General features: G+C 46.2%; 1 protein-coding gene across 4 annotated transcripts in view; it reads right to left on the bottom strand.

Annotated features, from left to right (window-relative positions):
- The window catches only part of oxr1a (oxidation resistance 1a), a 138,771-nt gene that overhangs the window by 45,883 nt on the left and 64,999 nt on the right, over positions 1-27,889 (bottom strand). For 2 of the 4 annotated variants that reach the window (XM_079275544.1, XM_079275545.1), the window contains exon 3: positions 26,820-27,016. In XM_079275544.1, the coding sequence (XP_079131670.1) occupies positions 26,820-27,016 (197 nt within the window). Of the gene's footprint in view, positions 1-10,580; positions 10,866-26,819; positions 27,017-27,889 lie in introns of those variants that run through there. The other 2 variants (XM_079275546.1, XM_079275547.1) reach the window with 1 other exon arrangement.

Below are 27,889 nucleotides of genomic sequence, written 5' to 3'. Positions count from 1 at the left end.
CTCTCTCTCTCACAAATTCTTTCTTCTCTCTCTCTCTCACAAATTCTTTCTTCTCTCTCTCTCACAAATTCTTTCTTCTCTCCCTCTCTCTCACAAATTCTTTCTTCTCTCCCTCTCTCTCACAAATTCTTTCTTCTCTCCCTCTCTCTCACAAATTCTTTCTTCTCTCTCTCTCTCACAAATTCTTTCTTCTCTCCCTCTCTCTCTCACAAATTCTCTTCTCTCTCCTCACAAATTCTCTCTCTCTCTCCTCACAAATTCTCTCTTCTCTCTCGCCTCACAAATTCTCTCTTCTCTCTCTCTCTCACAAATTCTTTCTTCTCTCTCTCTCACAAATTCTTTCTTCTCTCTCTCTCACAAATTCTCTCTTCTCTCTCTCACTCACAAATTCTCTCTTCTCTCTCTCTCTCTCTCTCTCTCTCTCTCTCTCCCTGTCTATGTCTCTCTCTCATACAGTCATTCGGGTCTTAGAGACTTTTAGAGGACCCCCCCCCCCACACACACACACCCCATTTCAAAATAAAAGCCCCAAAGAGTGAATTCTAATTGAAATGCTGGTGATGAAGCCAGGCATTTAATAACCTCAGTTTGTGTGTCAAACATGATGATTATGTCTCCTCTCCCCCACCCAGCACCACCCTTTCAAAAATAAAAGCCCCATGGATTAACTGTATTTAAACTAGCTCAAAATTAGGCTTTTTTGTTAAAAAAATGAATGCTCTTACTAATACTGCAACAACTACTACTGCTGCTGCTAATATAGTATTACTACTTTGACTATAACTTTTGCTGTTGCTACTATTACTGCTACTACTGCTACCATCAATATTATTACTACCACTACTGCTATTACTACCACTACTACTATTACTTATACGACAACTGCTACTACTACTACTGCTATTCATGCTACTAAAAGTAGTAATACTACTATAGCTATTAGTATGACTGTTACTAGTACTACTAGTACTGCTACATCTTCTACTGCCATTACTATTACTACTACTACTGTGATATTAAATACTACGACCAATACTACAGCTGTTACTATGACTACTGATACTACGTCTTCTACTACTTCTTCTAATGACTAATACTTCTAATAATACTTCTACAACAACTTCTACTACGACTACAAATATCACTACTACTAGTACTTATTCAAATGCTACTAATACTTCTACGAATAATACTTATACTAAAACTTATACTCCTACAAATATCAGCACTGATGAATTTTTTTAAGCCACAGAAACTGTTCAAATATCAAAATGTTCAGCTCTTTCAGGAGAGGTGTGATATGACTTTTCATATTTGTAATCTTTAAACTCTTTGAATTATTAAGGTTTTTGCAATTTGTTTTTGAATTGGATATCTATTTTCAGCAATGTTTTTGAGATTCATTTCAGTTTTCAGCATTCCAACGCATTTTCAGCAGGAAATGCTTTTTCTAGTTATTGTTGATATCAGTGCTAAAAGATTGCTTTGGTACAGATTAGTCGTTGGACAGAAAATTACAGAAAAAAATCAACGAACGCAACCGCTAAATGGCAACTTTTTGGATTTGTATATTTGATTAGTATAATATAAGTGAAGTCTCTTGATTTGTCAGGTATTTCATTGTTCTGAAATTGGAGACCTATCTGGTCATTTCATCCACTTCTCAATGAATTATCCATAAAATGATATACGCCAGGAGAGAAAATCACACACACACACACACACACACACACACACACACACACACACACACACACACACACACACACACACACACACACACACACACACACACACACACACACACACACACACACACACACACACACACACACACACACGCGGCAAAGAGATAAGGAGGCTGTTTCGCAACACAAACCAACATTGCTTTGCGATTCGCTTCTCTGGCTTGAGATGCAGACACCTGTGGCGATATACCTCAACGTTGAGTGTATGAAAGTTTAGCATGAAGAGGTGGGGCGGAGGACAAGGGTCAGAATTCAAAGTCAGATCTCAGCACCTGATTGGCTCATGGTTGGGTCAACATGGTTACAGCCTCGCGGTTGTATGCCTCCCCCAACCAGGTTACATCCGTGTCCGTGTAAAATTGTCATAATTAGAAAATTCATTCTTGAGTTGTGGTGAAGTCACAGTGACCTTTGATCACCAGATTCTAAATCAGTTCAAGAGAATGGACCAGACGGGCGGACAACCCAAAACACAATCAAAACACAGAGAATGCTCTTATCCCGACATGTAGGACACAGAGGTGGGCTGAGAGGGGATGGATGGACAGTCACTACTTCTGACTGGAAGTCAAGAGTCTGTGAAGAGAGACTGATCAGTCAGTATATGCAGTGGAATGCTTACTCAAATAAAACAGGAGTGAAAAGTGCTGACTGTCGCACAGTGACAAAGTTAAAGCTAAGCTGGCGGTGCGGCTATCTCAACACCAAGTCGTTAGGTGGACATGACAACTTTATTACAGCGAGGTCCACGGGCCTCTCTCTCTCTCATGCGCAAAAAAAGGAAGTCATGTATTATGCATCGCGAGCTAACAGTACCTTATCATATATACCGTAATAAGCAAATGATTCAGAGAGCCGAGAGGCCAAGTTCACGGACGGTGTGTGTGTGTGTGTATATATAGAGTCTTGCTGGTGTGTTTGTTTGGCTGCAGACACACACACAGTCTTCACTTAACATGTATTTAGATTATCTTATTTATACCGTCAATAACTAAGACAAATTTAAAAAAAAAAGAGCATTTTTAAAAAGAAACCGGAGAAAGATTTACTGCTGCAGGAGTGGGGGCCACCTGGAGGAGGAACACAAGTTGTACCGGTGTTACGAAACTGCGGGAAAGTAATTTCACTTATGGATCCTCTAATTACTTCCCTTATTGTAAGTTGCAGGAGGATAAAGGCAATGCATCATACCTACAACCGCAAATGTCAGCTTTCTTAATCAACAGCCCCCATTGTCTTATGAATGTCACCGAGTAGAGGAGACGCGCCGACGCCACTGTATCAAGAAACGGTCCATTATTGCCGTGGAACTCCGGTATAGTTCTAGCATAAGCTGTGGTCTCTCCATTGTGATGAATATACAGTGTTACAACTTAAACACGGAGAACACAGTGCGACGGGCAACATCCTGGTGCCAACACGCTCCATACTACTCCGCTCTATATCACACTGCCAGCCTCCACGGACCAGCCTATACACCACTCAGCTTTTATGGGAAACTTTGCTGAACTGCACTTTTCTGTGTGTGTCTGTGTCCACGCTAGAACAGGAGGCACTGGATGTGCCGGGTCCTCTCATTAACACTCTCCCTGTGTCGGCTGGTCACACTCCCGTTGTGTCGCTGGTAACGTGGCTTAAATTCCTTCCACCGCGGGCCGATTCTCTGTCCTCACTCTTCGACTGTAAAAGCCAGACACAGAAGGCGCGTCGACGCTGACGCACGCTCATTTCAATTAATATTCTGACGGCGCGTGTAAGTGATTGTTTCCATAGTGACGAACCTAGTGCAGACTTAAAGGGAAAAGGGGGGGGTGTTCAAAATAAAGAGTGGTAAACCTGTCTGCAGGATACACCAGCAAATCCAAATCGGATTGTTCTGAAGGAAAAAGGAGAAGCACTTGGGCTGTGATCAGACAGAGCGAGCTTTGCAGGTTTGCTGTGAGGCGCATCGCAGAACCGCCTTATTGGCTCCTGAACAGATCGATCTTTTTGGATTTATTGATGCTGGGCAACCAAGGACGTGCTAATGTTTGCTGAACACAAACGCGAGGTGTTCAGCAATGCAAATGCAGTGCAAAACATTTACAAAGAGCCACGCCAGGCTGCTAAAAGGTGCTCCGTCTGATCATGACCTTCGGCTGCCTCACTGTCATAGTACAGATATGTTAACCACAACCAGACTGAAGTATTCATTAACTAGAAGGGCACCCTGTGAGAGCAGACCTCCGCCAAGGCCATGCCCTATCTCGCAACGTTAACGAAAGTGGAAAATAATTTGTGCATCCGCCCTGTGATGTGACTGAACTATTCTTTTTGAATAGAATAAACAGGACAGATTAAGGGACTATGGCAACAACCGTCAGTTGCTGCCTTACGCAGTGTATATTCACATCGATGAAACAACACCCTTCATACCATCATGCACAGTTAGTTTCTCACCAACGCTCAGTGAAAGCACTTTGATCTGCGGTTCATGCAGCTGAAAGCAGGAGGCCTTGCTGAAGCTCCAGACCTCCCATCATCCTCTCTGCTGTCACATGCATTCAGACTCCCGGGCCCACTAATCACACTGGGATACCGCCAACCTTTGCCGTTAAGGTTATTGCACTTTGAGCAATATTTCTTTGCTTGTCAAACTTGTGGTGGGAGGGTGTGTGTGTGTGTGTGTGTTGGGGGGGGGGGGGGGGGGGGGATGAATGGTATTGCTGAAGTCTAGATCTGCATTGGCTGGATCGATGGCGATGATACACACACATAATGTACACTTTCTGTAGCTTCCGCAACAAACACACTGCGATTCATCTTTACCATGACAGCAACGCACCGCTGAGACTCAGCTGATCATATTGATAAATAATCTTCGGATTGCCTCAAGAGGGATCTCACCACAGAAAGCAGTTGAGAGAAAACGGAGCACAGTATGAGCCCACATGTGTCGTCCAACCTTTGTGATGCAAAGGCGCATCTTTATCGGCCCGCGTCACCCTTTCGGAGCCCTGGCTCTTTGCATCTCGGGCAGCAACACTAACCTTTCAGGTTACAGCTCCAATCGATAGCGGGAGAAGTGGTGAGATCAGCTTTGAGAAACACAAACTCTGCATTATCAGATCTCTTGTTATTGAGCCGAAAGCAAAGGGTCCTTTCAGGAGTCAAGATTTGGATCCAGCAGAGGCCAAATGCAGCTACAGGGACTATACAAGGGGATTAATATCAGTGACTAACACTAGGTGCATTCACTTTGTCTGAACAGCGGCTTCAGGGGCCACATTCTGGGATGATTCCTATTTGTCTGAATTGCCTCCTTGCTTCCTTCAATTGTGTCCTCTTCTAGTGTCTTAGTAACCTTCCCTTAAGACGCAGCACAGTGAGATCAGAGAAATTAGTCATTCTCGCAAAAATAAAAGAGAGCGTCTCCTTAAATCCATCCGCATGACTAACTATCACACACACGCTGAGACTTGACAACATGATGAACCGTCTCTCTCCTTAGCAATAAAACTAAACTCGTCTTACAAACTGCTGTAGAGGAAAATGTTCATCCATAACAATACAGCACGCTTAGAAGGAGAGGTGGGGGTGAGCTGAGCCACACCTTTAAACCACGAGGTGAGAACAAACCAGTTGGAGGAGTGCCTCTATAAACATTCACAGATAAGGACGACCGCTGACCTCTTCGAAGGCCAGTGAGCCGGCTGTCGTTTTAGCAATAACTGTGCAGACACTGGCAAAGCGTCTTGACGCAGAAGGTTCATGCGTGGGGAATGTTGTGACACGGCACGGTAAACATGCTCGGTGCTTAACTTAAGCTACGGACGGAACAACGTCACGTCTTAGTACTACCTCCACTGCTCTGAGCGTCTAGTTATGAAGCGAATGCATTTACAGTGGAGATAGTTGAAGTGGGAGTGAGACCAGGCTGCTTTAAAAGTAGGTCAGACCCACTTGTAACTAATTATTGGCAAAATGCCTCAACATGAACCAATATTTCAAATCCACACACTTAGATTAGTGAAAGCAAACTGGTATTCAGTATTTCTTTGTGACAATGTTAGTTCACCTTCAATTTCAGCTTTTCCAGTTGGGAGAAACACAATCCTCCCCAATGACCACCTAAACTGGTGCATCGCGACCTAAATGCACTAAAAGAATAGCATTACCAAACAAATGATTGACTCATTTAGCCTCATGTTTGACCTAAGCAGCTCAACCTCAGTGGCTCGAGTGAAGCGGAGGCCTTCTCTACAGAACACTCGGTATTAGTGATTCAGATTTTTCTGAAGGGGGGTTATATGAGATACTCATTCATCGTCCGTATATTGCCTCCAAACTGGGGGCGAGCCGACCGGCGTCTCCTGCAGGTAATACACTGAGCATGGATAAGTACCTCATACAAGCTCACGTCAAATAATCCAGACTATCCCTTTAAGATGACGCCGGATCACAAGTGATGTGAGCTGTACAATGATGGGCACGTTCAGGCAACCTTTCTTCTAGTCTAGTTTAACAGCAACTACTGCTCCAGGTCTTCTCCAGCGGGGCCTCCTAGAGGTCCACGTGGTTCCAAAGATGGGGGCCGCGACAAGTATTTCAGAAGCTTCTCTAAATCTGGTTTCTTCTTGTTAATTTCTGGATTTCGCCCTCTGTAAGTCTCTAAAAGGACCCAAATAATCACTTATTTTGGTGATTTGGTCTCAACCCACATCAACATGTAACATGTGACCACTGATGGTGGACATTGATATGTCGCAAGTCAAACAGGTTTGGTATCTGTCCTTAAGGCCGCCGAGACATCTGATCTGTAATATATTGCTCAATGATTAGACGCCGCACAGAGCTGTGACTTTGCACATTTTATTTCAATATTGATGAAGTGGGAAGATTCTTTTTCTTCCATTTAAAAAAGGAGAAATTTACATTAAAGTGCACTCTCAGAAAAGTCTTCTGTTTCCATTTTGCCGTTTTATTTTTCAAATCAAATGTCACATTCATATTCGTCCAGCCCCACCTTTTCAGAATATCCTGTCTTTGTATTTTCTCCACAGACGTCTGTAATCAAATCAGACTGGAAGCATCCACACTGTTGTATCTATTGCTCCACCAGAGGAAGAGTACTAAGATGCTGACTGCTGCAGAGTCCCGATGATCTGCAGCAGCATGCTGCGCTGTAACATGCGTCTCCATGCCTGCAGGGCTGCCAGTGCTGTGTCTACAGCCGATACCTGATCTCTTAGCGGTGTAATAATAAATATGCTCTATACTTGTATGCTTATATTGCGGAGTTGTGAGGTCACATGTAAGTAGGTCAAATACTCCGAGCAGGGCATTCCGGTGCCTGCTCGTACGATAGGAACAGATACAGTGGCCCTGAAAAGAAACACTTGCTTAAACCACCAGATTAGGGCAGAAACTGCCATCTTAGAGTAGGAGAAGAGCTCTCTTTATCTATTCACACAGAGACTTCTGTAATAGCTTAGAATTGCACCCTTTAGGCACCTCGAGTGTTAACATGCATTCACACTGATGATGCAGAGAAGGCGGATCCGGACGTGAGCCAGTGTGGGTGGAGATGCCCAGTGATCCAACCAGGCTGCTGTTCTGCTAAACACAGCCCCGCCTGCAACTTTGCTTTAACCAATAGGCTTCCATCAGAAGAACCTATAACACGCATGCGCACTCTGTCTAAGCGCCTTTTAGCTTTCACTTTTCTCGGTCCGTGCACGTATAACTGCTGGACATAATACTTCTGTTACAAATAAATGTTATTGCTTGAATTGAGCTAAACGCCTCGACCTCAGTCGGTTCGCTCGAGTTACATCCTCAACAGCGGTGCGTTTTAATCTCGCCATTATGTCTACACTTTTGTCCTCGCAGGTAAGCCTGCAGGAGTCTTTGCAAGGGTATCCATCTCAGTCGCTACAGGATCTGTCAGCTAAACACGGAACACGGAACAACCTTCACGAAACCGCATCTCTACTTCTGTCTCTTTTCTACCCGGCCATCCAGAAAGAGCAACAACCTCCCATTCCCACCGGCCACCCTTGTGAACTCTGACACGCATTCCCGTTAAACCTGCAAAACCTCGGGACAGTTCCACTGTGAAATCAGAACGGGCCTGAAGGCTCCCTCACACACTTTCTGAGCCGTTTATGCAAACTTTAAAAGCAGCTTGGCTTTAAGTAATTACCCGAAAGCTTCTGATGCCACAACTGAAGACGACAGATGTTAAAAAGTCTTACACAGCGGCTGGCGACCGAGAGTTCACAAGCAGATACTTCTTTCTACGAGGGCGGGATCCTGTTTGAGTTCTCCATCTCTTTTAATCAAACAACATCACTGACACAGTAATCTAAGCTCAAAAAGGTCCAGTTGCTAGCTTTTGGATCCGTCAAACACACAGGGCTCGATTCAGCAGACGAATGCGGTCATGTGATAGCAAGTGGTCGGCTAGAGGGGGGAGATCACAAGCCCCGTCTTAAGACACCGGGGGCCGTATTCATAACAGTTCTGAGAAGACTCTCAGAAAAAAAGCTGAAACACTACTAGCAAGGAGGCCTTGCTGAGGAGGGATTTAGGAAACTTTTTAGAGCAACTATGAGAAAGGAAGGGACCGAGACTTGCACTCTTAGCGATAGTAGGCAAGGACTGGACAGTGAAATCGATCATAGAACTCTCTCTATTCAGACATGGTGTAATTATGAATACTAATTCATGTAATGAGCATCTCTGCTGAATAAGTTGTAGAAGTCCTCCTCACTCCTAACGCTGTTTGAACTTCGGAGCTCTCTTAAGGGCCGAGATGCTTTGAGATCACTTTCATCTTGATCAGGATTTGCTCCTAACTGGGAGCGGAAACTTCTTACAAATCGTCATAATTCCAAGAATTTTGTCACCAGCAGCAACTCTTTGTACGAGGAGGCTTTATGAATACGGCCCCTGATGCGAAGGGTCTCTTTGATTTTCTCTGGCAAACACATTACTTTTAATACAGACTTTATTTTAGGACAGTGAGCAACGAAGCCTTTTTTATGAAAGTGCATATGAGCCACAGGAATGCCTCTGCCTCAGGTACCGTTCTGTCCTAAGACAGCATTTGGAACCCAGACATTTACTCCCAGGCCACGTCACCGCGTTAATGTCCGTTGCTTTAGAGGTTCACTGTGGACGGTGGGACTGGGCCCTTTATCCGTGCTCAGCCTGTCCAACAGTGCTCGCTTCACTCACGCCCTCGTCTCCAACGTCATCCTCTCACTTCCGCTACCTTACTCCACGACTAGCTGGTCTCATTCTGTCCCCCCCATGAGCAGGGGGGTACCCTGCAGACACAAGCCGCCCCATCGGTCCACAGAGAGAGAGAGAGGCTGCTCATGAACCCGACTGCCATCCGTGGCGTTTCAAGAGCAGCAGAGCATGCATCTGATTAATCTGTGTCCTAATTAGATCCATCAATTAACCTGCCCGCCATCGACCTCCGGAGGCCGATGACTCTGCGTGAGCCGCAGACCCCTGGACATTAAAACCAGAGCACAACCTCACACGGCCACTTTCTGTGTTTTGATTTTTCCAGAGCAAACCGATTGATGGCAACTAATTGCGCAAAGCCTTCCGTGTGATATTTCCACAGAGCTCGGATCCCCGTCTCTGCTTTCATTTCAACAACGCTACATTCCTCAGCTTTTAATTCAAAGTCAGAGAAGACACTGATGGGTTTGATAATAAATGATGTGCGAGAGGCAATCTTCATTAACATGGAGATACTCCCCGATGTGAAAAGCCTCGAGGACATGCTTGTTCGCTCACTGACTGGATGGTTTTCAGCATGCGCTGCCTGCTGATCTGAAATATTTGGAATGCCTCAGTTGTTACAGGCAGTGTGTCCTCACAACAAACTGGACAAGCAACATACTGAGGACAGGAACTTAGATGATGACATGAGTTCACATCAGTTCATGAACAGGAAAGCAAGCACTAGGACCCTCAGTCCTACAACACATTGTCCAGGAAGTCTTCCCCAACGTGTGCAACAGCAAGCGTTGCATAATGTATTTGTGTGCCCACGCTCAGCCTAATGCATTCAGACACTCACACATACGTGTATGAATCTTACGGTGCATGTGCTGTAAAAGTAAAGGGGGGGGGGGGGGGGGTCTGGTGATAAACGGACAGGGCTTCTACGTGATTCCCCTCAGCTTTGAGCTTTAGTTCAGCAATAAAGGGTTCTATCTAACTCTGCTGTTGTTGTTGATCCGTTTCTAACTATAAGCCCCGTCACACCGGGAAACAACGTGCCAGTCCAGCTGACGACAAGGCTGCTTCCTGCTCGTGACGGCAACAGAATCTGTTCGAGGGTCGCAGACGTCGCTCAGAATCGAGTGGTTTACCGTGTTACCAAATCGTGTCGTGCGCGAGTTCAATTCTTCTGGTGAATGCAGTGTGATGTCGAAACATCGGCCCCGCTGTATTGCAACAAACTCATCTTCTGCATGGACGCTGGTGCGTTCAGTGTCAAAACACAGCGTGGGTGAGTGACAGGAGTGCAGAAAGAACTACTGATAAAAGTTTAAATATATTGGAATAAGCGTTACCTCATAGATACAAAGTCGCCGAATTGAAGGATGATGTTTAACATGCACGTCTACATGCTGACATTTGTTCTACCGGGTAAAGAAAGTATCCAAGGAACGAGGAAACGTTCAACTGCACGATTTGTAAAGGGGATTTGGCACTACGCCCCGGAGGAACGCATGCGTTGGAGGTTCGTCTTCTCTGGAAAGTTGGCGGCGTCTCTTTAATTAAGTCTCCTTTACAGCTAACTGGACCGACTATTCCACTAACCTGTATTGGAGTTGCGGTCGTGCGTGGTTCCGGCATGGTGCTGGTGAGTCTGCACGGTCTCCTGTCCGGGTCCAGGCCACATTCTCTGAGAGATTGCGTCCCTGACAACTCTGACAGCTCCGCTGCCCGTGATAGAAAATATGAAGTCCGTAATGCTAACGTTACTGGAACGGTACTAGCCCGTTTAGCTGAGAACAAAGCGGTTCAAAGAGTTAGACAGACCGCTTGTCATTGCACGAAACGCGGCATTGTCAAAAAGTCACAGGCTCAGAGTCGCGGAGTGACAAGCCCGCAAACACTCTGAACATTCCAAAACAGGAACTATTTGAAATGCGCCAACAAGCGCAAACCTTTTTTTTGTTGCCCCTGGTGGAGTCAAGCTGCGTAACAGCACCCAACTGCTCTATTGGCCTGCATTTACAATGCTGACCCATGGATGGAGCCGATATGTCAAATACGGCATTCATGTATGATTCAACCCTTAAACTATAGGGAGAATAATTTAGTTTAGCAGAAATACCTCCATTGGTAATGTTGCAGAGGATCTCAGTTTACATGTAAGATAAACGTTTTTCAGTAAAGACCAGAAGAAGAAAAAGTGGTCAGGAGTTTAATAATATCCTAATTTCCTTCCGCAGCCCAGTATTTGGAAGGCAACAATTTCACTATGCAAATATTATATTAAAACTACTTTTAATTATGATTAAAGTCAAATGCTACATTCCCTTACAGGCCCAGGGCTATTTTGTTGGGCCTCCATGTGATTTGGAAAGAATAATGAGTTGCAGATTTAGTGCTGATGGGAGGCAAACTTCTAAATCTTATTTTAAATCAGATCATGAGCATGACAAATTAACTTTACGGGGGAAAACATCTTTACAAATAAATAAAGTAGTACATGCATTTTAAAAAAAGCAACCCGGCTCAGCCTGCAGTCATTTCCACACTGCTGCTAGGATATTTCATAGCCATCAAGTGTGAGGCTTCATGCCACCCAAGAGAATGACGTCCATCTGACTACCACCATAACAACATTCTAATAAATTGGGACTTTCGCATTCGGGGCCAAAGCACACTTCTGTGCCCCGTATGCCACTCGAGAGGGCCCGGTGGGAGCTCAGAGACCTGTGACATGCGATGTGGCTGCCGCTCCTCTGGTGCAGGATGAGAGGGAGGCTGCATTTGAGGTGCGTAAACGAGTATGGGAAAAGTGGAAAGGTCGGCAGACCAGAACAGGGTGTAATCATTGGGGCAGCGGGCTCAGGTAGTGAGGTGAAGAGATGGGGATGCATTATTCATCTTGGGGCAGAACATCATATGAGACAGGGGTCAGGAATCCTGGAATGCTTCAGATGAGCTGGTGATGAAAATGGGGGGGGGGGGGGGGGTTACACTTGTTCTCTCATCCACCATCAGAAAAGGCAAAGAGGGGAGCGTTTCTTTTCAAGTTGTAATCTGACAGGAGGAGTGCCTGTGTTCCTCCTCCTGGACTCTGTGGCAGGTGGGCTGAGGTTGAAGCAACTGTTCTGCTTGAGTACATTGAACCAGTTTGAGACAGAGTCAGGGCTGCATTCGATACTGAATGTGCTCCATCTGCTGGTTACATCGGGCAGTGCATGCATGCTATCGTGTCCTCAGTCAGGGAGGAGAGTCAAAGTGCGGGTGAAGAGCTGCAGCAAAATACAGATCATGTCATAATCAAATTCTGTGCAAAAATATATATATATCAATAAAATGTGTTGAATGAGCTCATTACTTTGTTTTATATAAAGTAAGGATGGCTGCTACTGCCGAGCTTGCTGTTCAAGGATATGCTTGAATCTGCTTTGGTGTACCCTGAACGCAACTATTAGTCTTGGCAAATAAGTAGGGCAACTATTTTCATTATTGATTCATCCGTTTGTATATTTTACTAATTGATCTTGAAAAAAGTTTCCAAATTATTCTACAGAATTTTTATGAACTGATATGAAACAAGCAAATCCTCTCATCTGAGAAGCTGGAGTCAGTGAATGTTTGGAATCTTCCTTAATCAATGCCTCGAATGACTGATCATCAAAGTTATTGTCCCTGAATTCTGGTGAAAAATCATCTGGCCGCTCATCAGCATTTGGAATGTTGAAGATGAGTTCTGTGATTGTAAAGCATTGACTCGAAACCTATCTGCACATGACCTGCAGCATGTAAACAAGCCAAACTGGTCTATGTAACTAGAGGATGTATGTATGTATGTAAAAGACAATCTTCAAGTTTTATTGATTTTAACTGCCATTTCGAACGTTTTTGTCAACAACTCTGATGCTCATGCAACTTGTAGTCGGGGATTTTATTTGGCCCTCTGCTCCTCTCTGACCTTGCACCGGCCCCTGCTGGTCCACTTGGCACTTGGACAGTGTATTCAGACGGGTGTCAGACTGGCCCGTAGCGTCGCTCCCCTCCTCTCTGCATCTCGACCTCATGGGCTGACAGAGTAGCGCGCACCAAAAAAACATGAAGCTGAGTTGAGTCACAAAGGCCTTTTTTCCCCCTCCACTCTCTAATTAAGCTTCAGTGTGACCAAAGAGGGAAAATGAAAGAATTCCCTCTGCGCTCATCCAACAACATGAGCCTCATTGCATGGAAATTATGCAACACTTTGTTCTGCTTAAGGTGGCGTGCTTGATGTATTGTCTGTATTTTATAGGTGATTGAAGACACTTTGAAGCCAATTAGTTAACTCGCATCCATTATGGTGGCATGTCCTTCTGATTTCCCTTTTGTGCAAATGACCCCGCTTGCTTGTAGCTGCTGGGTCATAATATATATATATATATATATATATACACGTTTTATACAAGTTTAATTTGTGCATGTGTTTACAGTGCTTGCACAATTTGTAATACCACCTTGCTTATCGGTTTTCTAATATGATCAGATCAGCACTTGTGAGTGCAGTAACGCACCAGTGAGGGAACCATTCTGTTTCATGACTTTAAAGTGGCGGAGTGTGGTTGTACAAGAAACCGAATAAAAACCTCCCAGTGTCAGCAGCTGCCAGCAAGAAGCCCTAAGAGGGTCTTACGTGTGAGGGGGGGGGAGTTGTTAATCTCAGCGGTTCCCCTTTGAGAGCCAGGTAGGCTGCAGCCTAATCCAGAGAAAGGGCCGTCAACGGATGGACAGACTACACAAGCCAGGTTACATAAGCAGAGCTGCAGCACCAGCATGTGTGCACTGGAATGGCTGCATTAGCATGTGTGCGTGCACACACACACACACACACACACACACACCTCGTTTCTCCCAGACATTTTCCCATTTCCAGTGGAAATCACTGTGACACAAATGCACCTGCTGGCAAACACAAACAAGCCTTTGTCAGTGTGCGGTAATTGGGACGGCTCGTCGAGACGCGGGGGGAAAAAGACACGTGGCTTGAGACTGTTTTCCTCAGAAGTGACTCATCTCACCGCGGCATTTCTCAGAGCATCTCACCGAGTGGGAATATGGAAAACACGGTCCTGTGTGTCACGTCTGACGACAGCTGGAGGAATCTGACTGAGGCGTCCAGACAATGGCGGCAATCACAGGTGTTTAACAGCCCCTTGTTAGAAAAATCCCAAACCTCTCTTCAGGCTTTCTCATCGGGGGAAGTGAAGCCTCCCCTCTCCGAAGCTGTCGACGCTTTTCACTCCGCTAGCAGGTGCCCCGATATTCATGAGAGGGGAAAGTGAATCAAAATGTTGTGCGGCGCCTGTTAAGGCCGAGACAACGCCGAGCTGAATCATGGGATCATGTAGTAGTATGTTGTTTATCAACACTTTTGTCCTTCTTGTGTGTCATTATATCAGTCATTGATTACATGCTGCAACCTAACAAGGTGCTACAGGGTCACGGATATTGTGTCAGACGCTCAAGACCCACGGTTGGAACTAGCCTTCAGCTCACAACAGTACTCGCAAGTCTACCACAACATTACCGTTAGATGAGAAGAAACATTGGACCGAAGCAAAAAACACAATCCTATCAGAGACACTGCCCTAACTTTAGAAGATAAGCCACTTGTCACAGTCAATTGTGCTCTTTTATGCATCTGGAGTTTTCCCCTCCAACTAATCCAGGAAAGCCTGGCCGAGAGTGTCGTATCTGTGACCTAAGGAGCGACATCCATCATCTCAAACGGTGATCTTTTTGCTGCTACGGGAGCTTTGTGTGAAGTGGAAATGGAATAAATACCGAATGAGCTCGCTTCATGAAGAAGTCTCCAAACCCAGTTAGTACAAGACGGAAGTGAGCCTTCATGTCAAGGCTCCGCAAGAGACGGAAAACATGGTGGCCGAGGTGTTGTGCCGTCCGGTCCGACTCTGACCCGCCGCATCAATTCAACCCCGCTGCTGCCCGGGCTTCTCTCTCAGGACACTTCTACAGGGTGGCTGTGTTGTGATGGATGACCGGTGGCGTCAGAGCGGGCTATCTTTCACTGCCACTTCCCCTGCTCACGGTCATCTATCCTCCATGGGCGTCTGCGCTGTCTGAGGCCGACCGCCGGCTCAGGAGATAGAACACATCCGTCTGCTGAGCCGAGGGCTCTCTCTCCTTCGATCCGTTCACCTTCCTCTTCCCTTTATGAACGCATCTCATTTTTAACTCCCTAGCAAGTGTGCATGTTAATGTGGGGAACAAGAGGGAAAAGAGGGAAGGTGGGAGGAAAAACAGGAGGTGGTGGATGAGAAAGGAAGAGAGGGGGCGAGGGAGGAAGGGACATGTATCAGACATGCACCGGTGCTCTCTTCATACGGGGCAATTTATTAAAATAATAAAGGCCGGCCTCGCGCTGAAGGTTGAGCCCACAATAAAACCTGTCAGCAATACAGAAAGAGAGGCTACGAGACCGAGGCCCCGCCAGGCAAATGAACAACACAGACATGCTCCGTCGTGTCAGTGTCCACTTTATTATCCGTGCTGAACTCTTCAAAAAAAAAAAAAAAAAAGAAGAGCTAATTGATTTCTTTTAAACTCAGACACTGTCATATATTTTACAGTTAGGCTAAAAAAGCCTCTCATGAATCACTCGGCAACAACGGAAGCACAAAAGCGCAGAGATCGCTCTAAGCCTCCTCGCCGGGCTTAGAATCAGACGGATACAGCAATGTACTCTGGGATGGGAGGACATGAGAGCCAATCGGACATCTTAAATCTGACAAAGATGGGAAGAGGTTCTGCGCGCTCTCTTTCTGCTGTAAAGCTGTCCTCTCCCTGGACACTTCATTTATCACCTGACACAGCCCGTTCCACAAGCATGCTGAATTGGATAATGAATCTCTCCCCCCCCCCCCCCCCCCCAGGAGACGCGGTAGATTAATAATTTGTTGGTTGAATTACGAGCCGGGGACATATTGCATCACTCGAGGTGCGAGGCGTTAGCGTAGCTAAATGGACGCAACCTTTCGGAGTCCATAGGAGGAACGTGGACGAATTAGGAACCAATGAAGACGTAATTAAATGTGCAAGGAGGGACTCATTAGCACGGGACTCATTAGCACGAGTCACATCGGCTCCGTTAATGACACAAGTCAAATAAGGTGCCATAGTACTGACAGAGTTTACATTGTAGACATCTCTATGGCTAAACAAATCTGTTTGTCTTTTTGCAAAAAATGTCCTATAAGACCAAAGCATCAATGGAGTTACTGTATGTGGTGCTTAGAAAGAGCTCTGTCTCATTTTCTTCCAGTCCTACAGAATAAGCATCATTACAGTATTTTACTGCACGAGGCATGGCCGGGGTGATGCTGAGCTGAGCGTGGCATCTTCTTGACTGACTTTGACACAATTGTACCTTTTTTCATTGATGTTTTGTCACGTGACGACAGACGGAGAGACAGGAAACGAGGAAGCAAAAGAAACACACATTTTGGGGTCGAATATGCTTCCTCTCATGTCTGTACGTTACATATGGAGCTAGAGTAGGAAATTGAAACTTAAGAAGGCAAAATTCTTCTGCATCCTGACTGGGAAAGAATAAATGGCATGGGATGTGTATGGCCCACGAAAGCTCTACAGCGCTCTGTTACAAACCGCTCAGAACAGCATTGGCACCAATCTACCGAGCACCAGTGATATTGGTGACAAGAGGCGCCGGCTAAGACTCCAAAGGATGTTAAGAGACAAAACCCACAATGTCTAAAACACAACAAACAGCCCCTCTAACTTGAACTTGCTGTGAAACCAACTTCTAGTCTCTTGCTAAGCTCACCACATTACCACAGTTAATGCAGAGACACGAGAATGATATCGTTCTTCTCAGCTTACTCTCAAAAAGAAAGCAAATATGCAGATTTCCAAAGAATATTGAGGAGAGACAGACATTTCTTATTTATTTAGACTAAAAGACAATTTCTTAAAATCAAAAAAGAAATAAAACATAGATTACCGATACGCTCAGCAGCCATACAGTGTGTAGATTTACAGTACAGCATTGTAAGGCTGCCAGTGGTCCTTCCTGTTTCCATCCCAGGACTCAGTGTACGTGCTTTGAAAGGCGACGCGTGTCAATCACGTCAACGTGGCAGATTACCGCCGGCAGCCTGTACCGTCTGACCAGAAGACTGATATCACACCTGAGGCTTCACATAGGAAGCGTCTGAGCACTGGGGCTGTACAGAGGGGGCCATGCAGCCCCAGTATGATGAATGTCAAGTCATTCTTAATTCAATGATGTCTCGGCTCTCTGCAAAAAATGCAGGAGAATAAAAATGACTGAGTGCTTTGAGAGTGGAAGGCATAAACAGATTCTAGATGACGCGATAGTGAAAACAGAGAAAACTCACTTATTGTCAATAACCCACTGGATTTGAACTGAACATAATACAATGTTCCAATGAAGAGAGACGTGTTTTTTTAAAAGCCTGTTTCCATGTTAAGTTAGTCCTTTAAGGCCTGCGTGTGCTCCAGCACGGCTTTAGCGCCAGTAATATGTTGTGCAGCCGGAGTGGAAAGAAATCAAATAAGGAGGCATTCAAACCCGATGTGAAGCGGTTTCTGCTACTTCCTTGTGACAGTTTCCCAGCGCCCTGCCATCCAGACAATGCAGGGAAGCAGGGGTCAAGGTGGATGTGGAGTCACACTCATGGTCCTTTTTGAAGCTCAACTCCAACCATTTTGGACCGGTAATGTTTTGTCGTCATACCCACCAATTAGGTAAAAACTACAAGGACAAAGGATGAAACCCAAAAGCACTCAGAGGTTTCTCTTTGGCTACAGTGATTGCTCTCACAGTAATGCTGTGTATAAAATATGGAAATGAAGAAACTAGGAATAAATAATGTATTCTGACGACCCCTTTTTTGCTGACATATTAAATTGAGTTATCTTTGCTCAGAATCTACCTTTTAATCGCACATTTCCATGTTGCATTTTGCCCATGAATTCACACGCCAAAAGGGAAACAAATATCTAGCGTTTTGAGAAGTGGCAGATCTTATTTCCTTCTGCTGAAAAATGAATCAATAGCAGAGGTCCGGCGCTAGCGTTCGACAGTGGAAAACTGCTTACTCTTCATTTGAGCTATGTGTAATCAATCCCAACCAGAGGACGGCTGGAGCCCTTTTCCAAACTAAGTGGGGAAACAGCGGGATTGCTAGCTCTGTGGCATTTATAAATTGAGCCCAACGAGAAGAGGGCCACCGAGAGACTCCCGGTCAACGTAATTACACCGCCCGGCCAATAAATCCCCGCCACAGATCTTTTCAGCAGCACCAGTGAGCTTCTTTCCTTACATTGCTTTCTTGCACTGCAGAAGAAAACGTGAATGTTTATGTAGCTGTCTTAAGTAAAAAGAGAAAAGAAAGCAAAAGCCCAGTAGCCTTGGTAGCAACACATCTCTGTGGCCTTCGCTCCTGGCCAAGCTGTGAGTCAGTGTAGAGATCTACAGCGTGTGGACTCTTACGTATGAGAGCACCTTGTGCTGCGGAGGAAAATCTGCATTAAGTACCTTTGAAACAGGTGGATGTCAAGCGCCCTTGAAGTCCATCCAATGTTTGTTGTTTCCCCTCTAAAGACGCGGGAGCAGCTTTAAAGTGCAGAATTGATTTAAAGGACCACAGTGCATGCGTTGTCTCTGGGAGACGTTTAGAAATGAAAAATGGCAGACAAACATCTAAAGGACACTCGTGGCCGAGCTAACGTCGTACCGCTCTTCGTGACATTGAGACGGCCCGAGGATAAGTGCTCCTCTTGTTCAGGTGTGTGCGTGTCTGGCATGCCGTGCTGTAATTAGCTGGAGGCTGCCTGTTGTTAACAAGCGGGAGCTGCAACTCTGAGTTACAATGTAAACCTCCATTTCTGAAAATCGGGGCCTTAGAGGATGTTCACTTTAAATCAGTCAAGAATCGGCCTCGAGGACGCAACCTGGTTAGTGAGATCGACGGAGCCAGAGAGCAGCCAGCGGGGGGACAGATAGGAACGAGGGCAGCACGAATCGATCAGCACGACTCTTTCAGGATTCGTACTACGGCTAACCATCCTCAGGTAAGACAAAAAAATCACAACTTTAGAGTCGTGCTGTTTTTGTTTTCATCGTCTTTTTATCTCCCATTGTGATCACAAAACAGAAAAAAAAAGTAAAGTTCTGTAATTAATTCAGCGGAGCAGCCAGTCTGGCCCGGATAAGAACGTGCAGGGAGCTCGGAGAATAATAAGCGCAGAGTTAAGAGTCGAAAAACCTGGAATACCAGAGGTGACGTTCTCCGCCTGTAACCGAGTTAGTGTCAAAGCTGCTCCATTGCTATCTGGGGATGACCAACGCATACTATTAACCTTTGTGGAAACGGTGGCTTGCTGGGGGGCGCGTGTGTGTGTGTGTGTGTGTGTGTGTGTGTGTGTGTGTGTGTGTGTGTGTGTGTGTGTGTGTGTGTGTGTGTGTGTGTGTGTGTGTGTGTGTGTGTGTAAGTGCATGCCTCGTGCACCTCTTATTATCAGAGCGAGCCGAGAAGGAGGACGAGCATCTGTAACACCTAACCAGGACCCCCCGCATCGAAACGAAAAGAAAATCGCAGCTTTTGGTTTAACGACGGGTGGGGGTGGGGGGGGGGGCAGACGTATCAGATATCCCAATTATGGTTTGGGAGGGACGTGATTTGTCTGCCTCTGGTGCCGTTTAGTGCGAACGCAGCCCGGGAGGCACGTCGTCGCCGTTGGGCTTTTCTTATCAACGCGCGGTGTAGACGGTGGTCCCCCGCGGCGGCACCACTTTCACAGGATCTGGTACAATATTACCCCATCTGCCCTAACCCCCCACCCGTGTGTGTGAGTGTGTGTGCAGTCAATACTGAGTGTGTGTGGGGTGCCAAGCCCATGAGCTTGTATTATTGAGCTGGAGGATGTTGTACCTGCATATAGAAGTCACATTTCAAGGCAGCACTGAGCAGTAAACACATGCTTGTGTGTTGGTCTGCACCATTATGTAACACTGACGTAAACTGAGCTCTAAATGTACATTAATGCTCGTTACTAACTTGACTTCTTCCCAGGAGTCTTTGCGCTTTCTCGTGGTTATACCTGAACCGTGTTATTATTACTTCTATCACTGCTCTCATGTGGATTGACCATGTTGTTCATTCTGTACACATGACATCTACAGCCCTTGTGCCGATCCTGGGAGAGGGCTCCGTCCTCTGCTCTCTTTTCTTCCCCCGTTAACAAGATATTTTTGGGGAGTTTTTCCTGATCTGATGCGATGGTCCAAGGACAGAGGATGTTGTTTGTTGTGCACATTGTTAAGCCCTCTGAGGCAGATTTGTGATACACAAATAAAATAGAAAAGTATTGCCTGTTGTGTTAACGCTGGCTTTATTTTTTCTTTCGTTCGATGTATTTGCATGCGAGTGAACATTCGGGTGCTGGGGTCGATGCAAAGAAGGACCCGATCTGAGAAGGACAGGGAGACAATAGAGAGTGAGGAGGACAGAGGGAAAGACTGTGTGGGAGGACGTGAAAGTAAGCAGCGGGTGAGGATGTGTGGTGGGGCTAAGCTGCCTTCTGGTGCTACGTGACCAGCCTGTACCGCCAAGCAGAGGATGCCCGGGCTTATCTCAGCGCACACAAGCAGCTCTGCTGGCAAAAGGCAGCGCGCGTGACGAATCGCTCTCACTCGCCCCTCTTCCCTCGCTTTTACTCTCTCTCTCTCATCCGTTCACTCCATCCCCTCCCTCCTTCATTCATTTTTAGAGGCGCATGTTAAGATTTGATACCGATGTACAACGCGGCTCATACTTCAGGTGGATCTCAACACAGACGAGTGGCCTCCCTTTTCCTGACGGTCTGCGGCCCACATGGTCTGTAACAACAGCATGCTTCCATTTATCTGGTTTAAATGCTAAGCTCACGTTGGAAAGGATAACGGCTTTGGTAAGTTTCTACTAAAACAATGAGTGCCAGACTTCTGTTTTCAGACCACATAAACCCCTTCTAAAGTTCTACAGAGAAGCGCTTGAATGGTTGCCATTAGACGCCTTCCTAAAATCAATTCTTCCAACCACGCGTCTTAAAAGAAGCGATAAATACTTTCGGTTTGAAAAATGGACATTCAAACCAATCATCCCTGACAGCAGAGGTCCCCACGCTGCCACCACATCCTATACCCGCTTAGAACTAGTTCTGACCACGTCGGAAACCAGGTGTTCATAGTGTTGTTTATGCAGTCTATCCAAAAAAACATTCAGTGTTGCACTTGCTTTTTCACACGATAAGTGATGAAAAGTGTCAAGAAGGAAATAATATCTATTTATGTTGCTGTAAAAACATCTCCTTCAAACAACTGGATGTATTCAAGTTTCTCACCAACACTACAATTTACAAGATCACATGTGAACACATAACGTTATGATTCACCAAATACTCATTTTCACCGAACAGAGCCTGAACGCATCATCATGTAACTGAACTGAACCTTCGTTTGTTGTTCATTACCAACTTAACCAACTCTCCTCCGGTCTTTTCAACATGGATTTGTCGTTTACGTTACATTTTCAGAGATCGGTGACTAGAAAAGCATGAATGCCGATGTCCTGATCGCATATTTTATTGAACATTGTGGATAACGATGTCAGTAAAACGATATTTCACACTGTGGTGGTTAACGGCAAACTGTGTAATTAATCTGCGGTTCACACCGTTCCGTTACACCACGACTGTTGAGATATTTCAGTCTGCACCAAAGCGGTGACTGACATTGTGTGGGACGAACCTGAACCCAAGGGAGAATATATTGATGTGGACGAGAAGTTAGTAGCTGTTGTTTATATCGTGTTGGGGGCTTATTGACCAGGTCTTTGGATCATGCTGTCAGCAAACAAAAGCCAAGGCTGCGGGGAGATGCTACTTTTAGGCATGTAAACAGCTGAACAGGGGCTATTAGGGGTTCACATGCATGTAATTCCTTCAGCGTACAACTGCATCTTTCTGGCTCTTTAGAGCTGAGGCGAGACTGATGGTCAGTGGAGGAGAAAACAGATGCAATTACTGAGTCAAGAAGAAAAGCATGCGTTGTTGTTTAGACCTGGTGCAATGTTGCAGATGCCACTGCAGGACATCAGCAGGTCTTGTATCACCAGTGGTCTCACTGTGTCACCGGGTTCTTTTTTTTTTAAATCCCCTAAAAAAAAACTGACTTCTGCCGTGAATTTATTCATGGACTTCAGCACTCAACGTGATCACGGTCCAAGCAAAACACGAGTGGATGTTGACATGGCGCCATGAATCTACTGTGCCAATAGTGACAGTCACACGGTCTTCCAGCCTCGACCAGACGGGGATCATCTGACATTTTAGCCCGTCAAACGAAGGGTTGAGCCAGGGAATCCTGTCAACTACTTTCATTCCCTTTCAAAATAGTCAGACATGTACGTTCTAGTTCCATAGAGAGAGAAACACAAAACAGAAAGATGTGTACGGTGTGCGTGTGTAATTGCCGCTACGATCTGGATCTGGAAACACCTGAGACAATCACGTGAAACACAAAGAGAGAGCTACACCGGTGTAGCGCCTGCAGCGCTGGCTCCAACTGTCAACGGCGTGGTGATTAGCTCCTCATCACGCTAAGACTGTACAGCTGCTGTGGGTCCACACTCACAACAAAAACACAAGTGTCAGAAGCAAAGAGGCAACAGGGTGGCGACTTAACATGCAACCGGACACTTGCTACTATTTATTGAACAGCGGCTAATTTAATTCCGGCCACTGAGACATGAAGCTGCATATCAAGCAGCGAGTCAGTTGTATATTTATGTGCGAGTAGGTCTCAGTGAGGGGTGGACAGCACGTGGGCACAACCCGGACAATTGATCAGACGTAGGTCTCCATCATCCCCCCCCACAGGGTAGTTCCTCCCGAAGGAGAGCAAAGGGAAGAGGGGAGGAAAAACCGGGGCAGCTCTTGATTTTGCTGCTTCAAAAAGGAAAAGCTTTAAAATAGCGGGGGACCGTTATATTGAGAAGAGTTGACAGGAAATTGCGTTTATCACCGAGTTAGAGGAGCTTCCTTGGTGGCAATTCTTCAATAAAACAAGTCCACGTTACACTGCAGGGAGCAAGAGTAAGCAGCCAAAATAACAGGGGACTCTTAAAGTGTAATATTTGTTTGACATGAAGTGTGTTTATCCACCGTATTTACAGCCACTCCTTTGACCACCACATGTAGCTGATCACCATCCGATCAGGCAAAGACGAAGTGGAACCGCGGCTGCAAGACTGCAGTTCAGGTTGGTGCCACAGTGCGTGCCAATCTGTTCGTGTTTGCCTGTCTGTCCTTGAGACAGATTACCCCTCTGTCTGTACACCGCACCTCCACTAACCCCCCCCCCCCCCCCCCCCCGGGGTCAGACACACCTGAAATACATCAGAGGATAACAGGGTAGAGAGTGTCAAGATGGAGAGAGGGAAAAAAAAGAAGGCATGAGCAGAGGAGGGATCTGACGACAAAATGGCAGAACGAGCAGAAAAAAAACAGGATTGGGGGGGGTGGTGGTGGGTGGGGGGGGGGAGGGGTTTGGAGGGATGCCAGGAGGCGAGAAGTGCAGAAGCTCTCCTTTTAGAAGCCATTATCTGCAGCGACACGCTGTGAAGACATCTGCGGGAGGGACGGCGGCACATCGCCCGCCTGCCAGTGCTTACCTCACGCTCATGAACTGTTTCCAGAGTTAACCGTGCACACAAACATGCAGAAGTACGACGTGAGCGCACACAGAGCATGAGTCAGCCTCGGAACAAAAACAAAAAGAGACGGATGAGCCCTTGTGCAGCACGTACCCACCGAGAACACGAGCTGTGACGAGAGAGTTTTCAAAACGCACACTCGTCGTAGGCAGCAGTGCCACCAGTTATGCTTAATGAGTCCTCAGCGGCGTCTCAAGTTTGGCCTTTTTATCAGCATGGAGAGCTCGCCGAGCTCCGGAGCGGAGGCTACAGTTTTGTCCTACGATGATGGAAAGGTCAGACGCGCCGGGTGAGACTTTTCGAGGCTGTCAGACGGAGACGCTGGGAGTCTGGGGGAGAGCCGGTCTCACACCTTCTCATGGAGCAACGCCTTTCCTCTCCGTTGCACACAAACAAGAAATGTTGACCTGCTCTGACACCGGCAATCTCTCCTCCACCTTCTCTCCTCTCTTTTCTTGCACTTCCTCCCACCTCCTGCCCTCTCCTCACCTTTCCACTCATCAGGGCGCTCGCTTAGATGCCGCTCCTCCTCATTTCGGGTTAAAGGACGCCTCAAAGACGATGTGAAAATGTGACGCGCTTAACGAGAGCACAACGCACCGACGGCGGCTTCTCCTCAGAGGGGAGTGGGTGTCGTCGGGGTGGGGTGGGGGGCTCATTGGGTCGGGTTATTAAATGTGAATGTGCTTGCCTGCCTCTAATGACAGGTCCGTCTGAAGTCTGGCAGACAGCACAGCAAGCTGCCCGCCACGTTATTACTATCCATTACAATAAATTAGCATGATGAGCTCTGCAGGAGCAGCCTGGCCCGGGTTCGACTGCGTCAAAATGCCACGGGGCTCCGCTCCCTGGATATTATCTAGATAGGAACTAGAGACGGGACACAGTCACTAATCAACGTCTCATTATGTGACAGGGCGGCGTAAAGGACTGACAGACGCAGTGTTCCTGTAGTGGGGGCCTTGATGCGAGTGTGGTTTTATCTAGGCCAACGCTGGCCGGAGCAAATGATTAATTGCTGCGAGTCGCGCTTAAGAGGCTTGTACAATTTGTTACTTTGTAGTTAAAAGCCGTAAAAAAAAAGGAAGCACAAAATGAGTCACAGCGGCGTTTCATTTAATGGCTGAGTGGCTGTGACTTCTGACCCCGCGGTTGCCAACCGATCGGTTAATGGATGGTAAGAGCGGGGCTGAAATATCAACTCTGCACCTGTCCTGCCACGCTTTCATCCCTCAGCTCCCCCTCATCGATTATCGCCTGCTGCACTGATGCGGACGACCCGAGATCAATGCGCTGCTGCAGCGATTTACATAACTAATCGCAGGCTGTGTGCTCGAGGACATGCAGTGGAATTCAAATTTACCGGAAACTGTATTTAGAGAGCTGCAGCAGTGTCGGATGGAAAGTAAGCTGATGGATCAGCATAAGCTGCAGGTGACAACTATCCTTCTTTCACTTTCTCGCTTTAGTTGGGCTGAAGTCGTGACTGTTTCTTCTTTGTTTCAGCTCATATTGAATACAAAGTCAAACTATTCCCTCAACCCGACACGAGACCCCCCAAAAAGGCGGGTCTAGGGCAGGTTCCAATGGGACTTGTCCACGCTGGCGTAAAAGCAAAACAAACTGGAATTTCTGTTTCTGACAGCATGTATGTAATGTCAGCGTGAATTTCAAAAGTTAATCTCCCATTAAATATATTTGCAAATTGGAAACCGTCAAGGATGCAATCTGTAGAGGCAATCGGTATAATTATGCAAGATCATTTGGTAACCGTGGTACCATGTACGCACTTCAGCGTACATGGTTAACCTTGGTAACTCTGATTTTCGTGAAAACCCTGAAATACGTGTGTGTGTGTGTGTGTGTGTGTGTGTATATGCACACACACACACACACACACACACACACACACACACACACACACACACACACACACACACACACACACACACACACACACACACACACACACACACACACACACACACACACACACACACACACACACACACACACACACGGTGCTATTTTCAATTGCTGCATGAAACTGAAAAGGTTCTCTGCATAATCAAACAAACATTTCCTTGAAAAGGTTTTTGGAAACGTTAGCTTCTAGCTAATTTTGGCTGAGGAAACACCGATTCCTCCACTTAAAAAGTCCATGAAAGGGTTTGTACTCGCAGTCGTAAAATAAAAGACTCTGTATTGGATGTAAACAAAGTCCTGCAGCAGCGGTGTGTTTGTGGTACAGTAGAGGGAAAATGAACTACATAGAGAAGTCACAGCACAGCAACACGCGCCGAAGACGTCGCCGCAGATAAAAGAGGAATCAGTCAAAATAAAGGTGCTGCAGATTGCCTTTCAGTGGCTCAGCAGAGTCCTGCTGCCGTTTGTTTTGTCCTTGACCCGAGCGGCTCGCTAACCGAATCACACCCATGAAGCCAACAGAGGTGCATTGCATTCCGGAGTTTCAGAATTAGTTCCGCTCAAACTCATTTCATCATCTGTGAAAAGTCAGCTCCCTGAAGTGTACTTCCTCTCACAGCAGCAACCTGCCCTCTGACAGAAACAAACCCAACAGCAAGACGGTTGCCTCCCGCCGACCCAAAATAGAATTCATCGCAGGAATAAATGTCATCACAGCCAGGTAATTAGAAGTTGTGGGCAGGAAATGAATTAGAAGATTAAAAGAAAAACGCGGAGGAGCCAGCTGTGGGTGTGACGCAGGGAAGTTTGCTTGAGTGAGAAGTTCATGTCGACTGTTCAGAGAGTGAGAGAAAGCCCTCTATGAGAATGTAGCTAAAGGCTGACAAAGATTAAAAAGGTGCAACTCGTGTAATAATGTATTTTAGGCAAAACTACATCCATGAACATGAGTTCATGGATTTCTCATCCTTTTTTTTTGCATTAATAGTTAATCTAGAGTTCAGAGGAAAAGGAGCTGTAACAGAAGGTTGTTGTTTTTAATCCCTCGACCAGGTGATTTAGGAAGGAATTCAGCTTTAAAAATGATTTCACATCATCAGCTGCCACACAAACGGCCGTCACGTACCTATGGTGTAGCCTCTCTTCAGCTCGCCACACCGGGGGCTGCGGCGCTGGGAGTTGGTCGTGTTGTTTTCCTGCACGGCCAGGACGTCCGTCGTCTTGGCCCCCGCCTGGGCAGCCTTGTTGAGGGGCGAGGCTGGCACCAGAGTCGGGGAGAAACCCGCACTGGCAATATCCACCGACTGTGACTTCTTCTTCAGTCTGCGGGGGGGGGGAAGCAGAAACACATTATTGTTATGTTTTTAAGATCACAAATCTATGACACAACATGCCGCGCGGCCTTCGGCGCTCCGATCAAGGCGTGTTTGCGTGTGAGGTCGCTGGTGTCAACGTGCTGTGCCACAGAAACGTTATCGTGCCAGACAATTTTTGCAGCGGCAAGGAAGTTGGGAGGGAGAATCAACAGGCTAATCACAGGTAACACTCAGGTCAATGCACTTACACATGTGTTCATACTCCATGTATACAGACAGAATTCATAGACCACAATGACACACACAATCATAAAACATAAATAAAAAAAGATTATACTTGGGCGTTCCTGTATACACTTGGCGTAAAAAAGGGGAAATGGGTTTGAAACACTATCTATGTGTAGTCTTAAAAAAAGTCCTGAAACAGCAATATAAGATTCCCAGCCCTCCGCTCCCGCACACACACTTTCAATCATTCCAGCAAAAACTGCTGACGCGAACAGAATCTTTCTGGCCATTTCACCAGAGTTCCCATCCCCCGATGGACCAAAGACACATGACATGATGTCTAACTGGCTAATGAAAACGCATAACCTCCATGGAGATGCTGTCCATCACCGCATGTGTGTGTGTGTGTGTGTGTGTGTGTGCGCGTGCGTGCAATTGAACCAACCCAAACGCGCCGGAGTAGACTGAGCTGTGAATAAACAGGAGATGAAATTATGATCTGCTTGACAGAAGTGCTTCCCAAAGTCTGGTTAGTGCAGAAGAAGAAGAAACACTCACTGACCATAACTCACCGGGAAAAGCCTTCAATACTCATCAGAAGCAGTTGCTCAACTCTGCACAGCAGACTTCAGGATGAATAGATTCTTTGCTT

This window comes from Melanostigma gelatinosum (assembly GCF_949748355.1).
Source record: "Melanostigma gelatinosum genome assembly, chromosome: 9".
Classification (NCBI taxonomy): Eukaryota; Metazoa; Chordata; class Actinopteri; order Perciformes; family Zoarcidae; genus Melanostigma; species Melanostigma gelatinosum.
Note: the sequence above shows the minus strand (reverse complement) of the source record. Positions and strands in the feature narration are given on the sequence as shown.